At 39.8% G+C, this 22,121-nt stretch overlaps 1 protein-coding gene across 1 annotated transcript; it reads left to right on the top strand.

Moving 5' to 3' along the window:
• Positions 1–477: 477 nt before the first annotated feature.
• LOC109407986 (cytochrome b5) lies at positions 478–21,691 on the top strand. Its single transcript, XM_029879257.2, has 3 exons — positions 478–860; positions 12,539–12,732; positions 20,834–21,691. The coding sequence occupies exons 1-3, from the start codon at positions 747–749 to the stop codon at positions 20,910–20,912; spliced, it is 387 nt and encodes a 128-aa protein (XP_029735117.1). The 5' UTR covers positions 478–746; the 3' UTR covers positions 20,913–21,691.
• The last annotated feature ends 430 nt before the right edge of the window (positions 21,692–22,121 follow it).

Genomic DNA, 22,121 nt, shown 5'->3' with positions numbered 1-22,121 from the left:
GTTTGAAGTGCATGCCTCGCATCACAGAGAACAGACATCCAGGCTAGAACAAATTTCATACGGAAAGTTGTGTAAGGATTTGAATCTTTACTTGAGTAAGGTTGCAAACCAATACACGATGACAACACTAACGCCACCAAACACCATATTGCCACAGTCAGTGGTGAATTGAAACATTTCAAGTGGTGAGTTAAATTAGTATGGGAAAATAACCGATTGCAGCGCCACGCTGTTGCCACTTGTGTTGCTGATTTCAAATGGCCGTTAAATTCCTTACACAGTTTCGGAACTGGACTTGGATGTCTTTCTCTGTGCTCGCATTAAGCAAAAATTTTAGCCCCAGATTTGTGTGAATCTCACTTATTGTTGAGAAACTTTTAGCGTGTGATGTTCTGCTTGCCCCCACTTAAAATAAATTATCGGCGACAATGTTTAACCAGTCGACATTGAAAACGTCACCGCGCAGCGGACTCATCGGCGCAGTTCCCCAAAAACGCCTTTTCGACTGGTCATTTTCTTCAGTTCCGCACTGGATGTCAGCGAGGAGAAACGTCTTCTGGAAAAGGGAAAGTTTCGCGAGTGCAGTGTGTTTTCCGAATTATTAAAATACAGTGAGACATCATACAAAAGTAACACTCCATATTAGTGCCCAGTCATCGTCCCATACGGATTAGATTTGCAGCCATCGATTGTGCTTGATAGTGCTTCAGAAGAAACCCCGCTCAAATAACCAAACCAACTTCATAATGTCGGAAGTGAAGACCTACTCGCTGGCGGAAATCAAAGCCCACAACACCAATAAGTCCACCTGGATCGTGATTCACAACAATATCTACGACGTGACGGAATTCCTGAACGAGGTTGGTACCCTTACTAGCGAAGCTGAAGCAAATCACTTCACCCTACACACTAGGCAGGGCGAGTGGAGCGTTTGCGAGCCATACCTGACGTGGAATTTTCACGTCTTGTCTAGCGGGGCGTGGGGGGACTAGGCAGGAGGGGTGGATGAATGAGATTACAGTCTTGAGAGCTGTTTTTTCTATACGCCCCGATAATGAGTGGATCGCTCGCTATCCGGAGATAAGCTAATTTTTCCAGTTGGGGTACTTTCGATGCACCCGATAGGGGGCTTCCAAAACGGGTACATTATGTAATGGGAGAATACATAATTTTCTTGTTTTTTTGCTGTTCAATATGTCGTCTTGCTTTCTTTCTGAATGGTTTTAATCACCAATACACACAGGGAAAAAGATCAAAAAATATGTAATATTTGCTCTTCTTTCGTTATATTCGTCATTTTGCAAAGCATTCAATTGACAAACCTAAAAATAAAATCAATTTGCTTCGATCATCAGTCACTCACTTGGTGTTGGATGATGGCTGGACATTCTGGACCGAAGGCGGTGGTTAGCTCGAAACACATCCACATTCATAGCACCCCGCATCGCGTACTTTTTTGTGTATGTACAAAGTTCAAGGTCATTACCGTCATTAACTTGCATTAGCGGCTGGCGCGCGGTGTTGATGATGATCGCGTGCAAGCGGTGATTTTGTTCCAAGTTTTCTCTTTGTCATGTTCGTTCGCTACTTTTGGCGTTTGATTGTTGATCATGACGGACGATCATAATCAATGTCGTCGTTGAGTGATAATCATTTTTGCCAGATGTAAATTACATATTTACATCTTAGGCTGAGCGTTCTCAAATTACCCATTGTAGATTACGAATTTTGTCGAGAATAGAGATCATTAACAGCTGCTATTCACAAAGATGTGTTCGATCACCTGGCACGATTTTGACTCATTGGCCTACATGAGTTGTAACTCATTTAAGAAACTTAAGACCTTGTTCTTCAGTTAAGAAATGGGTATATGGGCAGCGTCCTGCCAACTTGGTCGCATAAGAAAAAGATGCGGACACCACCTTCAGCCAGAGGCTGTACAGACTGAATGAAACTTAACCCGGGAGCGGTCGCGTCGTGTACTGAGTACACGCACCATGAAAAATGCACTCATGTGGTACACAGCGCGAGCGCGGCGTCGCTGCAGGTAGTGAAAGACGCGACTGCTCGAGGGTTAACGCTAGACAAAGGACACAGCATGCACTAGTGGATACGGAGAATTCTCACGAAAAGTTTCATCGCTCGTAGCGGGAATCGAACCCTCATCCTATAGCATGGTGCGATTAGAAGCTTGGTGATCCTAACCGCACGGGGATACGAGGCTCCACAAAAGTAGTATGTGTAGAATTAATGATGATTTCAATGATGTTATACCTAGTTGAATAGTTTTACTTATACCGCAGTAGTCTAGTATGTAATAAGTAGCCATAGTAACCATTGACATGTCATATTTTTTCATTCCTGTTTACAATTTCCACAAATAAAGAAGTGCTTCCAAGTTCTGTCCAACAGGCTTTGGGCCCAAAAGTGAAAACTGTGTAAGAACGGTACTCTGCTTGCACTTCAAGAGATTTCCGATAGGAACAGTGAGTCGAAGCTAGTTTGATTCTGCGACGTCGAAGAAAGCGAAATGGACATGGAGCTGAAAACTGGAGCTGTTCGGTTGAATTTCGGTTACTATGACCTGTGGAAAGAGAGGACCAAGCAAATTCTCATCCGAGAGGGACTGTGGCGTGTAGTTGTGAATGATCTTCCGGCTAAACCGGATAGAACTGAAACATGAATTGATAAAGACGAGCGTGCTGCTGCCACTATTGAGTACTTGGTCGAAAGTAGTCAGTTGCAACTCATCAAGAATGCCACAACAGCCCAAGAATCATGGAACATCCTGCGTGACTATCATGTAAAGCAATCATCGGCTGGTCGAGTGGGTTTGTTGAAACGTATGAGTCGTTTGGAACTGGAGGACGGGAATGTCGAAGAGCATTTGATCGCAATGGATGCAATGTTCGACAAGTTGGCAGAAATAGGCTGTGAAATAGCGGATGAATTGAAAGGAAGCTTCATATTAGCGAGCTTGCCAGATTCGTATGATGGTTTTGTGGCAGGATTGGATGGAGCCCAAGTAACCACAAGCATTATATCATTGCATGAATTAGACTGAATATCAACCTTTGCAATGCGAAATGCAGTAATTCCACACTTGTCATGCAATAATCCTTTAGATTGGCATTATCAATGTAATGATGCATTGCATTTTTCTTTACATTAGGGTTCATTAAATGGTGATATAAGATACTTCAATAATTCAACACTGCAAAAACTGAACAAATGCAATGCACAAACTAGCAAAGTTTGCTCTAACAATACAATTTTAAAAGCTTGACTCTAATGGTAAACAAATGAAATCAAGAAGATTGAACAACGGTCAACTCAAGCGGTCTTCAACGTTTCTGGTTCGACTCCCGGCCAACTTAATCCCCGTTTGAGCCACCGATCGACGACAGCAAAACCTTTTTAAAGATGACCTTTTCTCTTTTCTGTAGGCTGCTATCACATGCCAATAATGATGGAAACCACAATTGGCATATGAGCAGTATGCGAAGCGAAGGGTGTTTTAATCTTCGAAAATGCATTATGTATTTATCAGTAATTTATCAGATTGTGATAAATTACTGTATTCTATTACATATGACATAGTCGTTTTGCCCTCTACTGCAATGATTGAGACAGAAGAACAGTTTCCTTTGAGTTAATGAAATATCTGTTGTTATCACTGCAGCAGAAACGGTCCAAGCACCAGCGCGTTTGGAACTCATCTAGCGGTCTTCAACAATTCTGGTTCGACTCCCGACCCGGCGACAAAAAAGTAATGGTCAAAACATTCACGTGGGCATCAGTACCGTCGATAACGAAACCGGTGCTAAAAATAGATTTTTGTTTTGGTTTTTCTAGTTGCACGTATCAAGCATGTGCAAATGCAAATGTACAGCACATGCATTTATGTTACTTTAGCAATGGCTGTCAGCGTGCTGCAATATGTGGCACTAATTGGATTTTAGTGGGGCCCTTTTCGACTTTAATATTACTTTAATGAAGTGTTTAAAGTAATGCAGCATTATATTCACAATTTTAATTATCAATATATGGCAAAATTGGTGCACTTGTATACGGCTTCATGGTTACTTGGGAGGATACTCAATGAAATCGCTGAAATTGAAGCTTTTGAACGAGTTCTACAAACGTCAGCAAAAGTTTTCGGGCAAGGAGGAGACAGCGATGAGAGCAGCTCCGAGAGCAGCTCATCAAAACCGAAGAGTGTCTGGACCTAGGTTAGTATTGTCGAACGAACAAAGGGTTTGCTGCGAGTGTGGGAAGGCCGGACACATACGGAAAGGCTGCAACGAATACCTGTCGAGACTCGAAAAAGAACAACACAAGGATGAATGCGAAGGAGCTGGACGGATTCAGCGAAGAGTTTCTAATGCGAAAGTTGCAACCCATGAGACTGGTCGTTCGGTTTGTTTTTCTGTAGTTGAATGCGATCAGCACGTGCATCAGCAATAGGGGATAGATTCTGGCGCCTCGTGACATCGGATCGAAAGTTTTTCACCAGTATCAAAAGACAGAGGGATGTGATTGAGATTGTAGATGGAAACACCTTGGAATCATCCGGAATTGGTAACGGTATCATTTTTAGCATGGGTGACGATGGGCAGGCAACCAAGATAAGACTGAAAGATGTGCTTTACGTTCCTGGTTTGAAAAACAATATAATTTCCGTTAGTAAAGGGTGGTACAGCCAAAATTTGGTCACACAATTTTTTTATAACTTTAGACTGCGTACACCAAAACAGCTTATTTTTGGACCAGTAATGGTGCATCTACACACCATAAAATTTTCATCAAAATCAAGTATTGGTTGATATATAAATAAAACCAACGACCTGCCTTTTTAAAATTTTGTGCAATGCGCTCCATAGTATTTTTTGGCAATTTAAGGACAGTAAAGCACAATTTTGATTACAGAACTTCCAATACTGCTCCGATTCTTATGAAAATTTTACAGTTTAATACTATTATAAACATATGTTCTTAGTTAAATTTTGAGCCATTTTGTATGAATACTTTCAAAGTTGTAGCAGCTTGAATATGAAAAAAAAACTGACCGGGTGCCACTTAAGAAAATATAACTTTGTAATGGCTAGATAAAATTGAATGAAATTTTTACACAACATTTGGACATGCATACTTTGCAAACAGGGAAATTTTCATCAAAATCGGTTAACTTTTTCTGGCTATATAAATAAAACAGTAAAATTGTGTTCTTATTTTTTAATCCTCTTTGTACAAAACTTTAAAATTGCAGATCTCAGGATTCAACAATATCTCCGCAAATACTAAACCGATTTTGATGAAAATTTTATGGTATAAGCTTGGGTATAAGCTACATACAATGTACCATTACTGGTCCAAAAATCAACTATTTTGGTGTACGTAATCTAAAGTTATGAAAAAAAATGTATGGCCAAAATGTGACCGTACCATCGCTTTTTAATCAACGTTACCAGCTCAAGAAGGATCCGACCGAAGACTACTTCACCTACGCTGAATCTGAAACGAGACACCGCTATGATCGAGAAGACCGGAGGAAATCAAACCGAAATTCCGAACACACCATGTTGGAGATGCGGTGACATACATTATTCGAAGAATCGCCCCTACCTCCAGCATGAGTGTAAATCCTGCAAGAAAACTGGACATAAGGAAGGGTATTGCGCCTGTTTCAAGCAAAAGGATAGGAAAAAGAAGTGACGATTCAAGAACCACGCTATGGCTAAGGCACAAGGACTGTGTACCATCAAGCACGTCAGTTCACAGCCAGACAAGTTCGTGAACCTGGAGATCAACGGACATCCAGTACGACTACAACTAGACAGCGCAGCAGACATCACTGTGATTGCATCGGACGTGTACAAACAAATAGGCAGCACCGTTGTGAGTTCAGCATCCATCAACGTTGTTAACGCATCAGGTGATGACATGGGTCCCATAGCCGAATTTCAATGTACCGTTACTTTGAACGACGTCGTACAGCAAGGAAGATGTTACGTCACACACGTGGACAATCTCAACTTGTTCGGCACCGAGTGGATCGAGCTGTTTGAATTGTGGGATATTCCGTTCAACGCAGTCTGCAATCATGTCTCTTCAAAATCACATCCAAAATTCGAAGAACTTGTCCACTGTCTACGATACAAGTTCAAGAACGTGTTCAGTGAAGACCTTGGATTGTGCACCAAGAATCGTTATCAGTCAAGCCCGTATTTCGTCCGAAGCGTCCAGTTCCGTATGCATCAACAGAGAAGATTGAAGCCGAGCTGGATCATCTACAAAGTTTGGGAATCATTTCGCCAATTCCATACTCCGAGTAGGCAGCTCCCATCGTTGCTGTACGAAACCTGAACGGCAAAGTGAGAACTTGCGCGGACTTTTCCACCGGACTAAATGCAGCCTTGGAACCGAATCAGAATTCGTTACCGTTACCACAGGACCTGTTTGCGAAGCTGGCGGGCAAGAAGTACTTCACTCAATTCGATTTATCCGATGCTTATCTACAAGTAGATGTCGCAGAAGAGTCCAAGAAGATACTATCAATCAACACTCACAAAGGCTTATTCCAATTCAACCGGTTTTCCTCTGGTGTCAAGACGGCCCCGGCGAGTTCCAGCATATCGTGGACAATATGATAGCGGATTTGAAGGACGTTAGCGGATATCTCGATGACATCATGGTAGCAAGTGACACCTTGAAGAGCACATAGAATAACTAGACCGGTTGTTCGCACGAATTGAGAATACGGCATCCATCTAAAAATTGAGATGAGTAACTTTTTTAAGAAGCAAATCAAGTACCCTGGACTAATCGCTGATGAAGAGAGACTTCGATCTTATCCAGAAAAGATCAAGGCAATTGTTAAGATGCCGGCGCTTCATGATGTTCAAACATTACGTTCGTTCATGGGAGCAATAAACTAGGTACTACGGCAAGTTTGTAAGGTCCATGAATGAGCTACGTCAACCACTTGATGCTCTACTCAAGAAAGACGTGAAATGGAACTGGAGTCAAGCGTGCCAGGAAGTTCAAGCAAACCCTTCAATCGGACCTGATGCTGACCCACTATAATCCGCAACTGGAGATGATAGTAGCAGCAAACGCGTCACAGAATGGCCTGGGTGCTGTTCTTCTTCATCGCTTTCCTGAAGGCACCGTTAAGGCTGTTTGCCACGCTTCCCGGACGTTGATCAATGCTGAGAGGAACTACGCACAAGGTGAAAAAGAAGGACTTGCTCTTGTATTTGCCTGCACCAAGTTCCATCGCATGATTATTGGACGGCGTTTCACACTACACATAGACCATAAGCCACTACAGTAGACGTTCGATAACTGCAACATGTTTACGTTTATCCTACCGAATGAAATTCGTTTTCGTTAACTGCCACGACTGACAGATGTCAAAGTCTTGTCAGTTTGTCCGAAAGTGATCTAAAATTCATTCAAAAAGTGCATCGCTATGCTGCTGTCGTCTGCAAAAAACTTTGCAGTTAAAGTGTTTGCACCGAGCGAACGTCTACTGTATTGGGACTATTTGGATCAAGAATAGGAATACCAGTTCAAACAGCAAACAGACAGCAAAGGTGGGCGTTAACTCTCTTGCAGTACGATTTCAAGCTGGAATTCAAGTCTACTGACAGTTTTGGGTATGCTGATGTCCTGTGACGATTGATCGGTGAACATTCCAAGCCAGATGAGAACTACATTATCGCTAGTGTTCATTTAGAAGAAGATATCAAAAGTATGCAAGCTGAACCTGCTGCAGTATTTCCAGTAACCTACCAGATGATTCAGCAAAAAACGAAGCAGGATAACACTCTCCAATCCGTAATGCGACATCTTCGGAACAACTGGACAACCACCAGAAGCCAATGAACTTCAGTGTTTCTTCAAACGGCGCGAATCGTTGTGTGAAGCAAACAGATGCTTCATGTTCCTGGATCGTATGGTAGTACCATTGTCTTTGCAAAATGCAGTCCTCAAATAATTGCACGCAGGGCACCCCGAAATGCAGAGATAGAAAGCCATAGCAAGAAGCTTCATCTACTGGCCTACATTGACGCTCACATTGAGGACTACGTACGCAAGTGTAGTGATTGCGCAGCAGCTTCAAAATCTCCAGTAAAGACTACTCTATCAGCAAGGCCTATACCATCTCAACCGTGGACCAGGCTACATTTGGACTACGCTGGACCAATTCAAGGACGGTATTTTCTGGTGATATTGGATGCTCATTCAAAATGGCCTGAAATATTCGCTACTACTAGTTCAACGGCAACAACGACCACAAGAAAACTTCACGAATGCAACGCACGTTTTGGCTGTTCTCAAGACTTAGTAGTAGTTATCGACAACGACACTCAATTCGATTCGGAAATTTTCAAGCAATTTTGCAAAAGCTTTGGCATCGAACATGTGCGAACTCCACCGTTTCATCCACAATCCAACGGTCAGGCTGTGCGAGATTTGTGGATACTTTGAAGCCCGCTCTATCGAAGATGGGGGAAAAATGTGGTAGAATCCTTCTCTACCGGACAGTGAATCACCGGCTTAGGAATTACTCGGAGGAAAAGTTCGGACAGTCTTAACAGCAGGTGATGTAATACACAGCATTGAGAAACAAAATGCTTAATTCAACATGGAGCCAAGCATCGTAGTCTCGTGATCGGTGAGCGAGTAATCCACATACGGAATTAGAAATACTGGGCCGAAAGAGTGATCATCGAGGAAACATGAGATGTGGTGTACAACGTTCTTTGGCAGCATCCATTTATTACGTAACGCTAAAATCGACATTTTTCGACCCCCCCTCCCCCCTCCGTAACGCTTTTTTGTATGAAAATCCTAAAATTTTTGTATGGCCCGTAACGCTCAGCTGTACTCCCCCCCCTCCCCCTAGAGCGTTACGTAATTTGTGGACGGCGCCTTTTAGAAGAGGTTTGTTCGATACCATTCAAATACACTACGACGACGAACATTATCGGAAACTGCAGCGATTGCAGGCCTGGTAGCGAGTCACTATTTAGTGACTTGGTCACTATTTTCGGGTCAGTCACTAAAAAGTCACTATTTCCAAGATGTTTCAACTAAAGTCACTTTTTCTGTTGAAATGTCACTATTTTCAACTATTTTCAATGTTTTGTGGCAAATGATAATCTAAACAGCGAAAAAAAAAATATTTGGAGTTATAAAAAGTGAAAATCAAGATTGAATCAAGTACTGGAGACAATTACATGTTGAGTAGCTGTGTTAGCAAATATATCAATCGCCTATGTAGAGTGACTGATTTTGATTCGTAGTATTGTTAAGTTAAGTTAGGTGTCTCTATCAGAGAGATTTCCAGTCCGGAACTGTTTCATCTATTTAGTGAAAGTGTTGTCTTTTTGGACAAGAATTATTCGACTATACCAAAAAGCATTCATTCTCATTGAAGTTTCTTGCTCATTCTACAGTAAAGATATGAATGTTATCGAAACAAATATTGGTGAAAAATCTGAATAAACTTGTAATGGCACTTTCGGAAATAGAAAGTAGAGGTTTTTAAATAGGAATTTGTGGAAATATTTGCCAGATCTCTTGACGAGATTCTCGGTGGAAATAACGTTTCAATTATCGATGGAATATGCTCCTGTATGACCACTATGACAATTTCTGCATGAATTCATGCAGGATTGTGGCGAAAATCACTGAATATTACTTATGAAATTTTGTCTTTAGCAAAAGTATTTGTCTGAATTTCTGTAGGTGTGGTATTCTAGTTCAACGCCTGGAAAAGCTTCCTGATAAAATTCTTTGACAAATGTTTGGAAAAGAACTCTTCGAAATGATATCTTCCAGTAATTTTCAAAAATTGTGCACTACTTTTGACAAGAGTTTTTTTTTTGGAAATATCGCCAAATACTGTTTTGACTATTTTGTTTTCAACTGTTCTTTTTGCTTGCTTTGTTTTTGACATTTATGAAGCTTGTTGGAAACGATAGCTATCAACGTTTATTATTTCTGTTTAATTTTCACCTCCTTAACCCCTCAATCCTCACAAATAACTTCAAAGAAATGTAAGAAATTCTTACATAAATTTGTATTGTATTATATGCATTTGTCTATCTATGCTGTCTAGATGATTTTCATAAAAAAAATTTCCAGGAAAAAACTCAAACAAATTCTTCGAAGCATCGTCATTCCCTACCAGGAAAACATAATTTTCTCCAGAAATTTTAGCAAACACCATTCCATGATTTTTTTCCCGCAGTAAATCCACGAATTGGGCCGAATGCTCTTTCAAATAAGGATCAAGAATTTTTCCCTGAAATATCTGCTATAATTTTCATATAAATATATTTAGGAATTTGTTCAAAATTCTTCAGGATAACATCAGCTTTACCTAAAAAATATGAGGAACTTGCACCAATGTTTCCCCACTGAGGTTCTACTGGAACCAAATAAAGAGAAGCTGTAGGTACCAACATCCATTTTTGTTCATTGACTTAATATCCATCTTGTTCTGTACAATATCTGCTAACAATTGTTTTCATATGCATTTTTTATAACTTTTGGTGGAGAAGAATTTTCTGAAAGTGTTTATTATGCTATACCTCAAGGTTTTCTGAATCTAGTGCGGCTCACAATTTTTGGCCGCTAACTATATTTTTTTGCCAAAAGTCACTATTTAGTCACTTTTTTGCCATTTGTAAGTCACTATTTGGTCACTATTTTCGTGAACTTGGTCACTAAAATAACTATTTTAACCATCAGTTTTTGCTACCAGCCCTGCGATTGAAGATAATACGATTCCGTTGCAAATACTGCTGGACGAGTTTTCAGTCACAGAACCCATTCCAACCCATTCTAGAAGACGATAGAGTCAACAGGAGGTTTTACCAGAAGCAAACGATAACTCGCTCTCCCAGCCAGTTAAGTTCGGCTGCAATCGTTTTTGGATGTTGCTGGGCCTTCGAGATTGTACGATAGTGACCAACCATCAACGCAGCGGCTGACGAAGAAAAGAAGCATTTCGGTCCGTGATCCATCCAGCAAGAAACTAGACTCTTATCTCACTTCGAATATCATGAGAACATAACACTTGGAATGTCCTGAATCTGTATTCATTTAAGAATAAACCTTCACTTGTATTGTTCCGAGTACGTCCTTGCCGATTTTTTCCTAAATACAGTTAATATATACTCATATACTGCATATACTATTCATCTCAGAGCATAAATGTATAGAAATGTTAATTGACGTATTCCCGGAAGAATCCTTGGAAGACTTCTTGAAGGAATGTATCTCTGTAGAACTTCCTAAAGAGGATCCCTGAAAAATTTTTCAAAGAATTTTCTAGAGATACTCATATCTTTTTCGTGACGAACCAGCACAATTAAACTGTTGAGCGGTAACAGGTTTGCATATTTTATTTCATTTGTTTAGACTTGGTTTTGAGTGATGCAAACTGTTTCAATAATTCAATCATTACGTATACCGTCTACCCCCGTTGGTTTGAACGACACCTCATGCAAACCATCGGGATTCATTTTTAATTTCAACTTCTAGAATCCCTGCGTAAAATTTTGAAGAAACTTCTGGGGGATTATCGAAGAAATCCCTGAAAAAATTCCGAGAGAAATTTCTAGAGCAATTCCTACACTAATGTCGGAAGGAAATCCCGGGATGAATTCCTGAAGAATAAAGTCCTAAAACAATTGTTGGAGAAAACCCTCGAGGCATTCTCGGGGAAATTTCTGGGGAAATTCCATGAAAAAAAAAACCCTAGAGGAGTTCCTGAAGAAATCCATGGATAACTTCTTGACGGATTTCTTGGAGAAAAAAAAAGAATCTGGCTAGACCCATGATCAACCGTGAATTGTATATTATTTAGTGGCCGCAAATGATATTTATTAGTGCCATACAACCTCGGCGATAAATTGAAAAAAAAATCTTTGCAAACACTTTTCATAGCTGTGTATTTATGAGTGAAGACAATTTTCAAGTTTTGTGCTGATATCCAGATATATTTGAAATACGTGTGAGATTTGTGAAATCACCATTCCTCCATAACTCTTATGTAATTGATGGATAGCACCTAAGCTAGTGTTTCATTGAGGTATTAGTTTGTCCACATTATACCGGCTAGTTATAATGCCAACTTGCAAAAATGGGCCCTGAATACCCGATCACGTCCCGCTACGAGAGAACAGGCAAGTCACGCAAGATTGTGTATAGCACACGCTCCATTATCTTCCAGCGCCAACAATAATTGTGATTTACCGTATAAGGTTTGGCCATCTCCCCTTAAATGCTTATCGACGCTTCCAGAGTTCCAGATATCATTCGAACTGATAAGACAAAAACATGTTTCGTCACTGTTACCTACTGGTTTCTGTTAAGACCAACACGTACCTTCACACCTTTGCCCATAAATGCTTATCTCCGTCGATAGCACTTGTAATAAGCGCAGAAAAAAAATGTGCAAATTCATCATATTATTATTCACATCTGATACAATCCTTTCCTCTCCCTCATCCCGTAGCATCCCGGTGGGGAGGAAGTGCTGCTGGAGCAAGCCGGAAAGGAAGCCACGGAGGCGTTCGAAGATGTTGGCCACAGCACAGACGCCCGCGAGATGATGAAGAAGTTCAAGGTCGGCGAACTGATCGAATCCGAGCGGAAGCAAGTGCCCGTCAAGAAGGAACCCGACTGGAGCACCGAGCAGAAGGATGAGAAGTAAGTACCTACTACTTCAGATGCTTAGTACACAGGGTCAAATGTTTGACCGAATGCAAATCAATGTTCAAACATCTGGGGGAGGGGGGTTTCTGACCAAAGTATACGGTTCTTACAAATTTTGAAAATTTTGTATGAACAAAAGTCTACGACGGGCAAGGGGGATCTCAGATTTCTAAAATTGAGTCTACGTAGTTTATGGACACTGCCCCCACTTGCATAACAGTCCCATTAGTAAAAAGTAGGAATTGAGATAACAGCGTTAAAAGATTGACAACTCGTTTCCATAGAAACTTTGAAAAATATGTGGATTATCTGCTTTGCAGTTCAATACATAACTGTGAAAAATATTACGTTTGCTACAAAATTGTTCAGTTTTGTGTTACAGGGTACACAAATTCATGATGGGACTGTTATGCGGGTACTTTCAATTTGGGATGAGACCAAATCATGAGTACTTTTTTCGTACATTGACATAAAAATCCGCAACGTTTCATTACGTTAACTCAAAAATGATAAAAAGTCAAATGGGACTGATATGCGAATAAGGGCAGTGTATAACTCGAAAGAACTGCCTATGATTTAACCCGTAAGCACCCGGGACGATCTACTTTTGGCAGAAATGCCTTTACCCCGGAGTTTTTTTATAGTCAAGGGAAATAGTTGTGCTAAGAAATGCATGGTACCTCCCCTCTTTGCACCCTCCCCCCTTTTGCTAGTAGCCGAAAATACGTGCTTTTTGTATTTTTTATGAATTCTACATGTATGTTTTTGCTCAAATTTCATCGTTTTGCTTATCATCAATAGTTTTTACTGATCCTTGACATGCAATGTATTACTACCCATCATAGTCTGTTGAAGTTTTGATTCCAGAGCTATTCTAAGGCCTCCAAAGTACTCCAAAATTGGTTACACAATTCCAACATTCTCGACCAAGTTTTATACACAATTAATGATCACAGAACATAGTCTATGGTACTCAAAAAGCCTCAAAACACCGCCTCAAAACACCCCTAGAAAATTCATGGTTGGGGTATTAGGGGCATAATGGACACCCTAAGCAAATGAGTACGTTAGGCCTGTAAAACAGAGTAAAAGTTATCATATTATCAGTTGAATTTCAACTTTAACTTGTTTCCTAGGTCTTACAATCATTCACAGTAAGTAGAATGTATTTATTGTGAAGAAATAATGAATTGTAAACCGTGTGTTTTTCAGGGCTGGAAGGAAAGGTACGGGGCGAAATGGACACCCATCGGGGCATAATGAACACCCCTGCATATTTTATGCTAATTCTTTGGTTACATTGACCAGTTAAGTAATTTGCCTACGGAGATCAATACAAAAGATATAATACTCCGTCTTAGACGAATTTACATAACATCAAAGTTAATAAAATAAACTTTAGGCTAAAATAATCGGGTTGATTTTTTCCAAACTCTTTAAAACGCCTAACAGTATGCAATGCGCGTATATCCATCCGTAATTGCCAGTGTTCATTTCGCCCCGAATCGACTACAACATTAAAATTGCTAATTTAAGTAAATTCTGATCAAAAATAAAATACTTCATCCATTGCTAAACCTTCACATACATGTAGATACGGTAACAATTCATTTGTTTTTATGGTGGACACACTCCAACACTCGTAATACCTTATTTGATGCTGCTTCGAAATTAAAAGAATTTCACCATATGCAAAACATATTTCAATTTCAATGATATTTTGGTTATTTTGAAGCAATATAGTTTATTGCATTGCTAACTGGACTGCGACAGAGTGCGGAATCTTAAATAAAAGTGCGATATTGCATCAAATCGTTCCGGTGTCTTCACCGCACTTATTCATCATGAGCTAATGAATAAGTGCGGTGAAGACACTGAAACGATCTGACACCAAATCGCACTTTTATTTGAGATTCCGCACTTCCTCGTCGCACTTTTAACTGCGCAATGCGCAATATAAATGATACTTTTGAAAAATAGAACCATGACTTGTCCCTTTACACATATGCATTGAAAGTTTTACATAAAAGTCAACGGTTTCGGCAAAAACAGGGGTGTCCATTTCGCCCCAGGTGTCCATTATGCCCCTAATCCCCCGCCATGAATTGGGAGATCTTGGTCATCCAAACTACTTTGGAATTACTTTTTTTCAAGAACTAAAACATCTACCATCGTTTGTGTTCACTCTGTCCAAGACATTTAGTCACGTTGATGTCCATTAGACCGAGCTATGCTATGAGCAACTTGATATTATGGTAGTTGGACATTCTGTGAAACACACATGGTCTCCAATACACTTTGAAGTTTGGGTTACGATATCTACATACTGTAACATGCTTTGATTGTGAAAATTTTTCGTGGAATGTAGTCTATACTGCTGAGCGAACTTCAGTGCACATCTAGAGTAAAGTGGGGCAAAAGTTTGAGTGGGACAAGAGTTTCTTTTGAAGTTTTTGAGATCAATTCAAATTATTTCTTTCGGGTGTCAAGGTTGTTCGAATCCTTTTTGAAAAAGAGTCTTTCACTCCAAAAATTATGAAAATTGGTCAATACTTCAAAAAGTTATGACAAAATGATCAAAAAAAAAATATAATAGAGTAAGGTGGGGCAAAAGTTCGACCTTAGTTAAAAATACCACTTTTTTTTCAAGAAATCGTAGCAGATAAAAATAAATCAATACCGAGTAGTGATTCTACCATCCATGAGCTAAAAATTTGCTGAACAAAGTTACGCCAAATGTCTTTTCAATTTTGAGTTACAACACTTTTTGTATGTGTGTGTCTAATTCGAACTCTTGCCCCACCACTGGAGCAAAAGTTCGAATCTAGTGTTTGTGGAATTTCGTTCACCGTAGCACACTATTTCGACGCTTCGGTAATCTGAATACCTAATACCAATTAATATTTGATGTTGGAACTGAGATACACTTTAAAGTTCGATCTAGATTTTACCCAAATTAGGGTTGAAAAGACATTTGGCATAACTTTGTTAGCTCATGGATGGTAGAATCACCCCACGGTATTGATTTGTTTTAATCTGCATCGATTTCTTGAAAAAGTGGAATTTTCAACTAAGGTTGAACTTTTGCCCCACCTTACTCTATGTATAATGCTTTTGGTACATTCATGGGATATTCCAGGCTTTCCAAACTATTCTGGAATTAAGAACTCCAAGGTCTACAGGCTCTACTCTTGTTTTTTTTTTACTCTATCGGCATAATTCTTTCACGATTGTGTCTGTTTATTTGCAATATTTGTAATTCTTAGGATATTTTTATTGTAGCGAATACTCGCGGAATATAATATACGCTAATCTTGAAACCCTAGAATGCAAATCTAATAACATTCACTTGGTGATCTAGGTCATCCAAACTAATCTGGAATTAAGATCTTCAAGCTCTACAAGCTCTACTCTTGTATCTCTTTACTTTATCGATGTAATTCTATTACGATTACCTCTGTTGTATCTCATAATATTTTGAAAATTTCTTTGTGTTACTTGTGCATATGCATCCACTGACATACAAATGATCTCTATGGAATTTTGAAGTGTCAAAATTTACCCAAGAATTCCTCCAGGCGTTCCTCGGAAATTCCTCTAAGAGTCCCTCATAATTTTTTTCTTCTTGGCGTAACGTCCTCATTGGGACAAAGCCTGCTTCTCAGCTTAGTGTTCTATGAGCACTTCCACAGTTATTAACTGAGAGCTTCCTCTGCCAATGACCATTTTGCATGCGTATATCGTGTGGCAGGCACGAAGATACTCTATGCCCAAGGAAGTCAAGGAAATTTCCTTTACGAAAAGATCCTGGACCGACCGGGAATCGAACCCGTCACCCTCAGCATGGTCATGCTGAATACCCGTGCGTTTACCGCCTCGGCTATATGGGCCCTTAAGAGTCCCTCATAAATTCATCGTGATGTTCTCCGAGAATACCTCTACGAGTTCCTAGGGAATGCCTGAGGACTTCCCGTGAAATTTTTCAGGAGTTTCCCAGCAGTTTCTCGAAAATTTATTCAGAAGCTATGTTGGGATTCCTTCAGGAGTTCCTCAGGAATTATTTTAAAAACCTTTCCTCGGGAATTCCTCCGAAAGATTCTCAAGAATTCCTCCGGAAATTCCCCGAGGATTCCACGGGAGTCCCCCAAAGATTTCTCCATGCGTTCCCTTAAAACTCCTCAAGGAAATTATACCAAGAGTTCCTCCAGGAAGTTTTCCAGGAATTTTGGAAAAATTTCCAGCGATTTATCTAGAAATTCTTCCAGGGATTTCATAAAGGATTCCTTCAGGGATTACTTCAGGAATACTTCCAGGGATTCCTTTGAGAATTCCTCCATGGATTCCTCATTCATCCAAGATTTCCTCCAACAACTAATTCAGGGGTTTCTTCAGGGATCCTTCCAGAAATTCCTCCAGGGATTCCTCCAGAGTTTCCTCCTGAAATACCCCCACAAATTTCTCCGGAATATTTTTAGGAAGTCATCCAAAAATTCCTCTTATATCTCCAGGAACTCCTCCAGAGTTTCCTCCTGAAATACCCCCAGAAATTTCTCCGGAAATTCCTTCAGGTAGTCCTCCAGAATTCCTCTTATAATATCTCCAGGAACTCCCCCAAATTCCTCAAGGAATTTCTCCAAGAATTCAGCCAGCAATTCCTTCAAGACAAGTCTTCCAAGAATCCCTCCAGGAATTCCAAAAACTTCTACTGGACCTTCCCAAGGAATTTCACCAGAGTACCCTCTAAGATTTCTGACAAGGATCTCTGATTATATATTGGCAGTTTCGATGCCAACTAATCTCTTAATGGTAGAACTAAAATGAATACCCTTCGGGTTAACACTTTGAAGCCGGAATTTTTCTGTAGTTTTGGTAGTCAATAGTATACAAACGGTAGAATATTATGCGGAATATTTTTTTCTGGATATCCTAGGTCATCCAAACTATACTTGAGTTTAGATCCTTAAGTCTGTGGGTGTAACTGTAACTTCTTCCATTATACAAAGCTACGATTTGTAATCTATCATGTCCAGTAAGTCTTCTGAAAGATTAATAGGCAGTATCAGATCAGTCGGGATGACCTAGGTTATTTAAAGTGTGCTTGAGTTTAGATCCTGAAGTCTACGGGTATAACGGTAACTCCTTCCATTAAAAGCTAGTTAGTCTTCTGAAAGTAACAGTGGTTGTTTTTATCAACTAAGCTTCATAACAGTAAGGGAGCCCATGATATCCTAAAAAATATAACAACGCTTATTGTTCCTCCAACTAGTTTGTTAAGTGCATTGGATTATATAACACTATTTAACGTAGTGGCAAAAGCTATTATCACAAGTGTAAACCTGAAGCTATGGTCTTCGGAGTATCGTTGTTCATCTGGTTTATCTCAAAACTATCTTGAAATGACTCATGATATGCAAGGGGGATTACAGATTTCAGTCCAAAGTTCATTGTGAGACTAACTATTGATACTGTCAAGAGCTAAACTTCAGGATAGTTTGGACGTCTCTCAATGTCCCAAAGGTTCATAATAATATATAGTAGACTCAAAGTTGGTCCAGTCACCGCGATTGATTATCAAACGTTACTCAGTATGTCAGATATAGCTGATGTTACGAGTGTAGACCTGAAGTTCTGAATCCATAGATAGTTTGGCTGACCTAGAACACTCCCTTTTAGTGACATTTGAGATTTCAAAAGCTGCACAGCAGATTATGCTATGCTATTATTTATGGTGAAAACACAAAGTTTTTCTTGTAGATTTGAAGGACTTTATTATAGAACAGTTTGGACGAACCTGAATGTCCCAAAGGTTTATAATAAAAAAGTATACTTCAGATTGGTCCAGTAACCACGGATAAATATGCAACGTTACTCAGTATAGCAGGTATAGCTGTTGTTACAAGTGTAGACCTGGAGTCCTGAACTTCAAAGTAGTTTGGCTAACCTGGAATATCCCTGTAGTGCGTGCTGTAGTGGCTCTAAATGATATTTGAGATTTCAAGAACTTCGCAGATCGCAGCAGATTATGCAATACTATTATTATTCATGGTGAAAACACATAAAGTTATTCTTGTATGTATGAAGGACTTCATTATAGAACAGTTTGGACGAGCATGAATGTTTAAATAAAAAAGTAGATCAGATTGGTCCAGTAACCACGGATAAATATGCAACGTTACTCAGTGTAGCAAATATAGCTGTTGTTACAAGTGTAGACCTGAAGTCCTGAACTCCAAAGAAGTTTGGCTGGCCTGGAACATCCCTGAACTGTCTCTTAATGACATTCGAGATTTCAAGAACTTCGCGAATCCCAGCAGATTATGCAATACTATTATTCATGGTGAAAACACATAAAGTTATTCTTGTAGATTTGAAGCACATCATTATAGAACAGTTTGGACGACCCTAGATGTTCCAAAGGTTTATAATAAAAAAAAGAAGACTTCAGTTTGCTCCAGTAACTGTGGTTGATTATGCAACGTTACTCAGTATAACAGATATGGCTACTGTTACGAGTGTAGACCTGTTGTCCTGAACTCCAAGGTAGTTTGGCTGACCTGGAATATCCCTGTAGTGTCTCTAAATGACATTTGAAATTTCAAGAGCTTCGTGGATTCCAGAAGATTCCTCCTCTTGTTGGCGTAACGTCCTCACTGGGACAAAGCCTGCTTCTCAGCTTAGTGTTCAATGAGCACTTCCACAGTTTTTAACTGAGAGCTTCCTCTGTCAATGACCATTTTGCATGTGTATATCGTGTGGCAGGCACGAAGATACTCTATGCCCAAGGAAGTCAAGGAAATTTCCTTTACGAAAAGATCCTGGACCGACCGGGAATCGAACCCGTCACCCTCAGCATGGTCATGCTGAATACCCGTGCGTTTACCGCCTCGGCTATATGGGCCCTTTCCAGAAGATTATGTAATACTATTATTCATGGTAAAAACACATACAGTTATTCTTGTAGATTTGAAGGGCATCATTATAGGCTTATAATAAAAAAGAAGACTTCAGATTTGTCCAGTAACTGCGGTTGATTATGCAACGTCACTCAGTATAACAGATATGGCTACTGTTATGAGTGAAGACGTGAAGTCCTGAACTCAAAAGTAGTTTGGCTGGCCGGGAATATCCCTGAAGTGTCTCTAAATGACTTTTGAGATTTCAAGAGCTTCACGAACCCCAGTAGATTATACAATACGATTATTTGTGGTGAAAATACATTAAGTTATTCTTGTAGATATGAAGGACTTCATTATAGAACAGTTTGGATGACTCTAAATGTCCCAAAGGTTCATAATAAGCTAGCAGACTTCAGATTGTTACAGTAACTGCGGTTGATTATGCAACGTTACTCAGTATAACAGATATGGCTACCGTTACGAGTGTAGACCTGAAGTTCTGAACTCCAAGGTAGTTTGGCTGACCAGGAATATCCCTATAGTGTCTCTAAATGACATTGTAGATGTCAAGAGCTTCACGGATCCCAGTAGGTTATGCAATGCTATTATTTGTGGCGAAAATACCTAAAATTATTCTTGTAGATTTGAAGGACTTCACTAAAGGACAGTTTGGAACACCTAGAATATCCCAGAATATAAAACACCTTTTGATATTCTTGACAAGGGCTAAATGAATACATAAGAACATAACCCACATCCAAGTTCAGCTTTTAGAACAACTGGTATGTCAATTTCGTTTTTCCAAATATCATGGTGCTCAGGATGTTCTAGGTTATCAATGAAGTCCCAAATACAAATATCCCCATTTTCCCTAATAGAGGAATCAATTTGCAATAACTTTGCCGAAGACAGTATTCTGTTTCATCGGGTGAATTTTTACAGCTGTTTCTATGTTTCGATCATATATGACCCCTCCGGCTCCAAAGGGTTAAAGAAGGAAATAATTTTGATCTTATTATCTGCTAGAATGTCAAAGATTCTTAATAGATAAGTCCAGAAACTTCAGTTCCTAGGCAAGGAACTGGTTTGATAATGAGTAACCTAATCTAGATATAAAAAGTTATGCTTTAAAATCGCAGTATGTTGACAACAACAACTATTTACTATCAATGCTTTTCCCTCTTCTGCGCCTATTTCAGCTCCCTGAAATCGTGGATCGTGCCGCTGATCCTTGGACTCCTGGCAACCATCATCTACCGGTTCTACTTTACTCAGTAACCTGCCACCCAGTAAGTAGTGTATGGAACAGCCAAACGGTGTCATGTCCTCGGAGGGAAATCCTCTACGTAACCGTGCCGAAAGTTTTTTTTCTTCATTCCAAACAAAAAACAAAATCTACGACAGCTTGAACCGGGAAAAATGTGTGTTGTCAAGGTGCATCACCAATATACTAATTTGCTGCACACATTTTCACATTCGAACACCGTCACACACACACAACTAAAGCCGGAGCCAATGCTTTCCAGACAACACCGCCAAAGGCAGGAAATCGACATCGATAACGTTCATACATTTTATCCATTTTGACTAGTTTACGTTTTTTAAGCAAGAATTTACACGCGCTATAAGACCAGGGTAAGGGATCTAGCTACTACCGTAAATAATATTCCAGTTCTACCTGTTTCCCCGTGTAACTAAAGCGACATATGCTCAGAGTTTGAGAAGAATTTGAAACCTAACTTATGAACTGCAAAATTCTTATAGCTAAGGGTAAATGTTTTCTGTTGTTTTTTTTATGCTGAACTATTTTCTAGGAAGACCAAAAAATGAGAAAAATATATTGTTTTAACCACTGAAGAAAGATTGTTCTAATCAAATAGTTTCGATCACCGTTTGTTGCATTCAAAAAGAATTAAACGAAAATATTTGTTGACGATTGGTAGGTTTTTTTTGCACTCGATAGCATTTTTCCGAATCAGGTAATTTTGAAGATATGTTTGTGCTTCTGTACGAAATTTTGCCTATTCTTGGGAATAAATATTCTATATTTGTATAAAGATGAGACTTGCTGAAATTGATATCACATTTCCTTGGAAATATGCAATCGATGCAGCCTGGACACTGTTGTCCTTCTGACTTCAGCTAGATTGAGGAGGTACGTCCCGAGCGTCTGTTCACCAAGGAGGTGCGGCTCAAACAGCGTCTGTTCTGGCATCCAGCGGCGGAGTATGAAATGCTGTATTGCGTCAGCTATACCTAAGAAGGCAGCCCCTTCAACGCAATGTAGGCAGCGCGGCCCCGGTAAGGTAGCCTGCTGAAAACCTTCAAACACCCAAAAAAGCAATAGTAGAGTAAACGGATTGATTCGACGGCAACAGACCCGGCAACGAATAAAGGACAACGATTGGAAAGTCGGATCTTGGAACGTGAGAACTTTGAATGAACCCGCACGTGTTGGGCTCTTGGCTTGTGAACTGCAGAATGTCG

Source organism: Aedes albopictus, chromosome 2 (genome assembly GCF_035046485.1).
Source record: "Aedes albopictus strain Foshan chromosome 2, AalbF5, whole genome shotgun sequence".
NCBI classification, from domain to species: Eukaryota; Metazoa; Arthropoda; class Insecta; order Diptera; family Culicidae; genus Aedes; species Aedes albopictus.
Note: the sequence above shows the minus strand (reverse complement) of the source record. Positions and strands in the feature narration are given on the sequence as shown.

What these genes read in the sequence shown, in the direction of transcription:
- LOC109407986 (XM_029879257.2), top strand. Translation starts at nt 747, where the DNA reads ATGTCGGAAGTGAAGACCTACTCGCTGGCGGAAATCAAAGCCCACAAC. An exon ending in TGACGGAATTCCTGAACGAG is followed by an intron (nt 861 to 12,538) that starts GTTGGTACCCTT and finishes CTCATCCCGTAG; the next exon opens with CATCCCGGTGGGGAGGAAGT. An exon ending in ACCGAGCAGAAGGATGAGAA is followed by an intron (nt 12,733 to 20,833) that starts GTAAGTACCTAC and finishes CGCCTATTTCAG; the next exon opens with CTCCCTGAAATCGTGGATCG.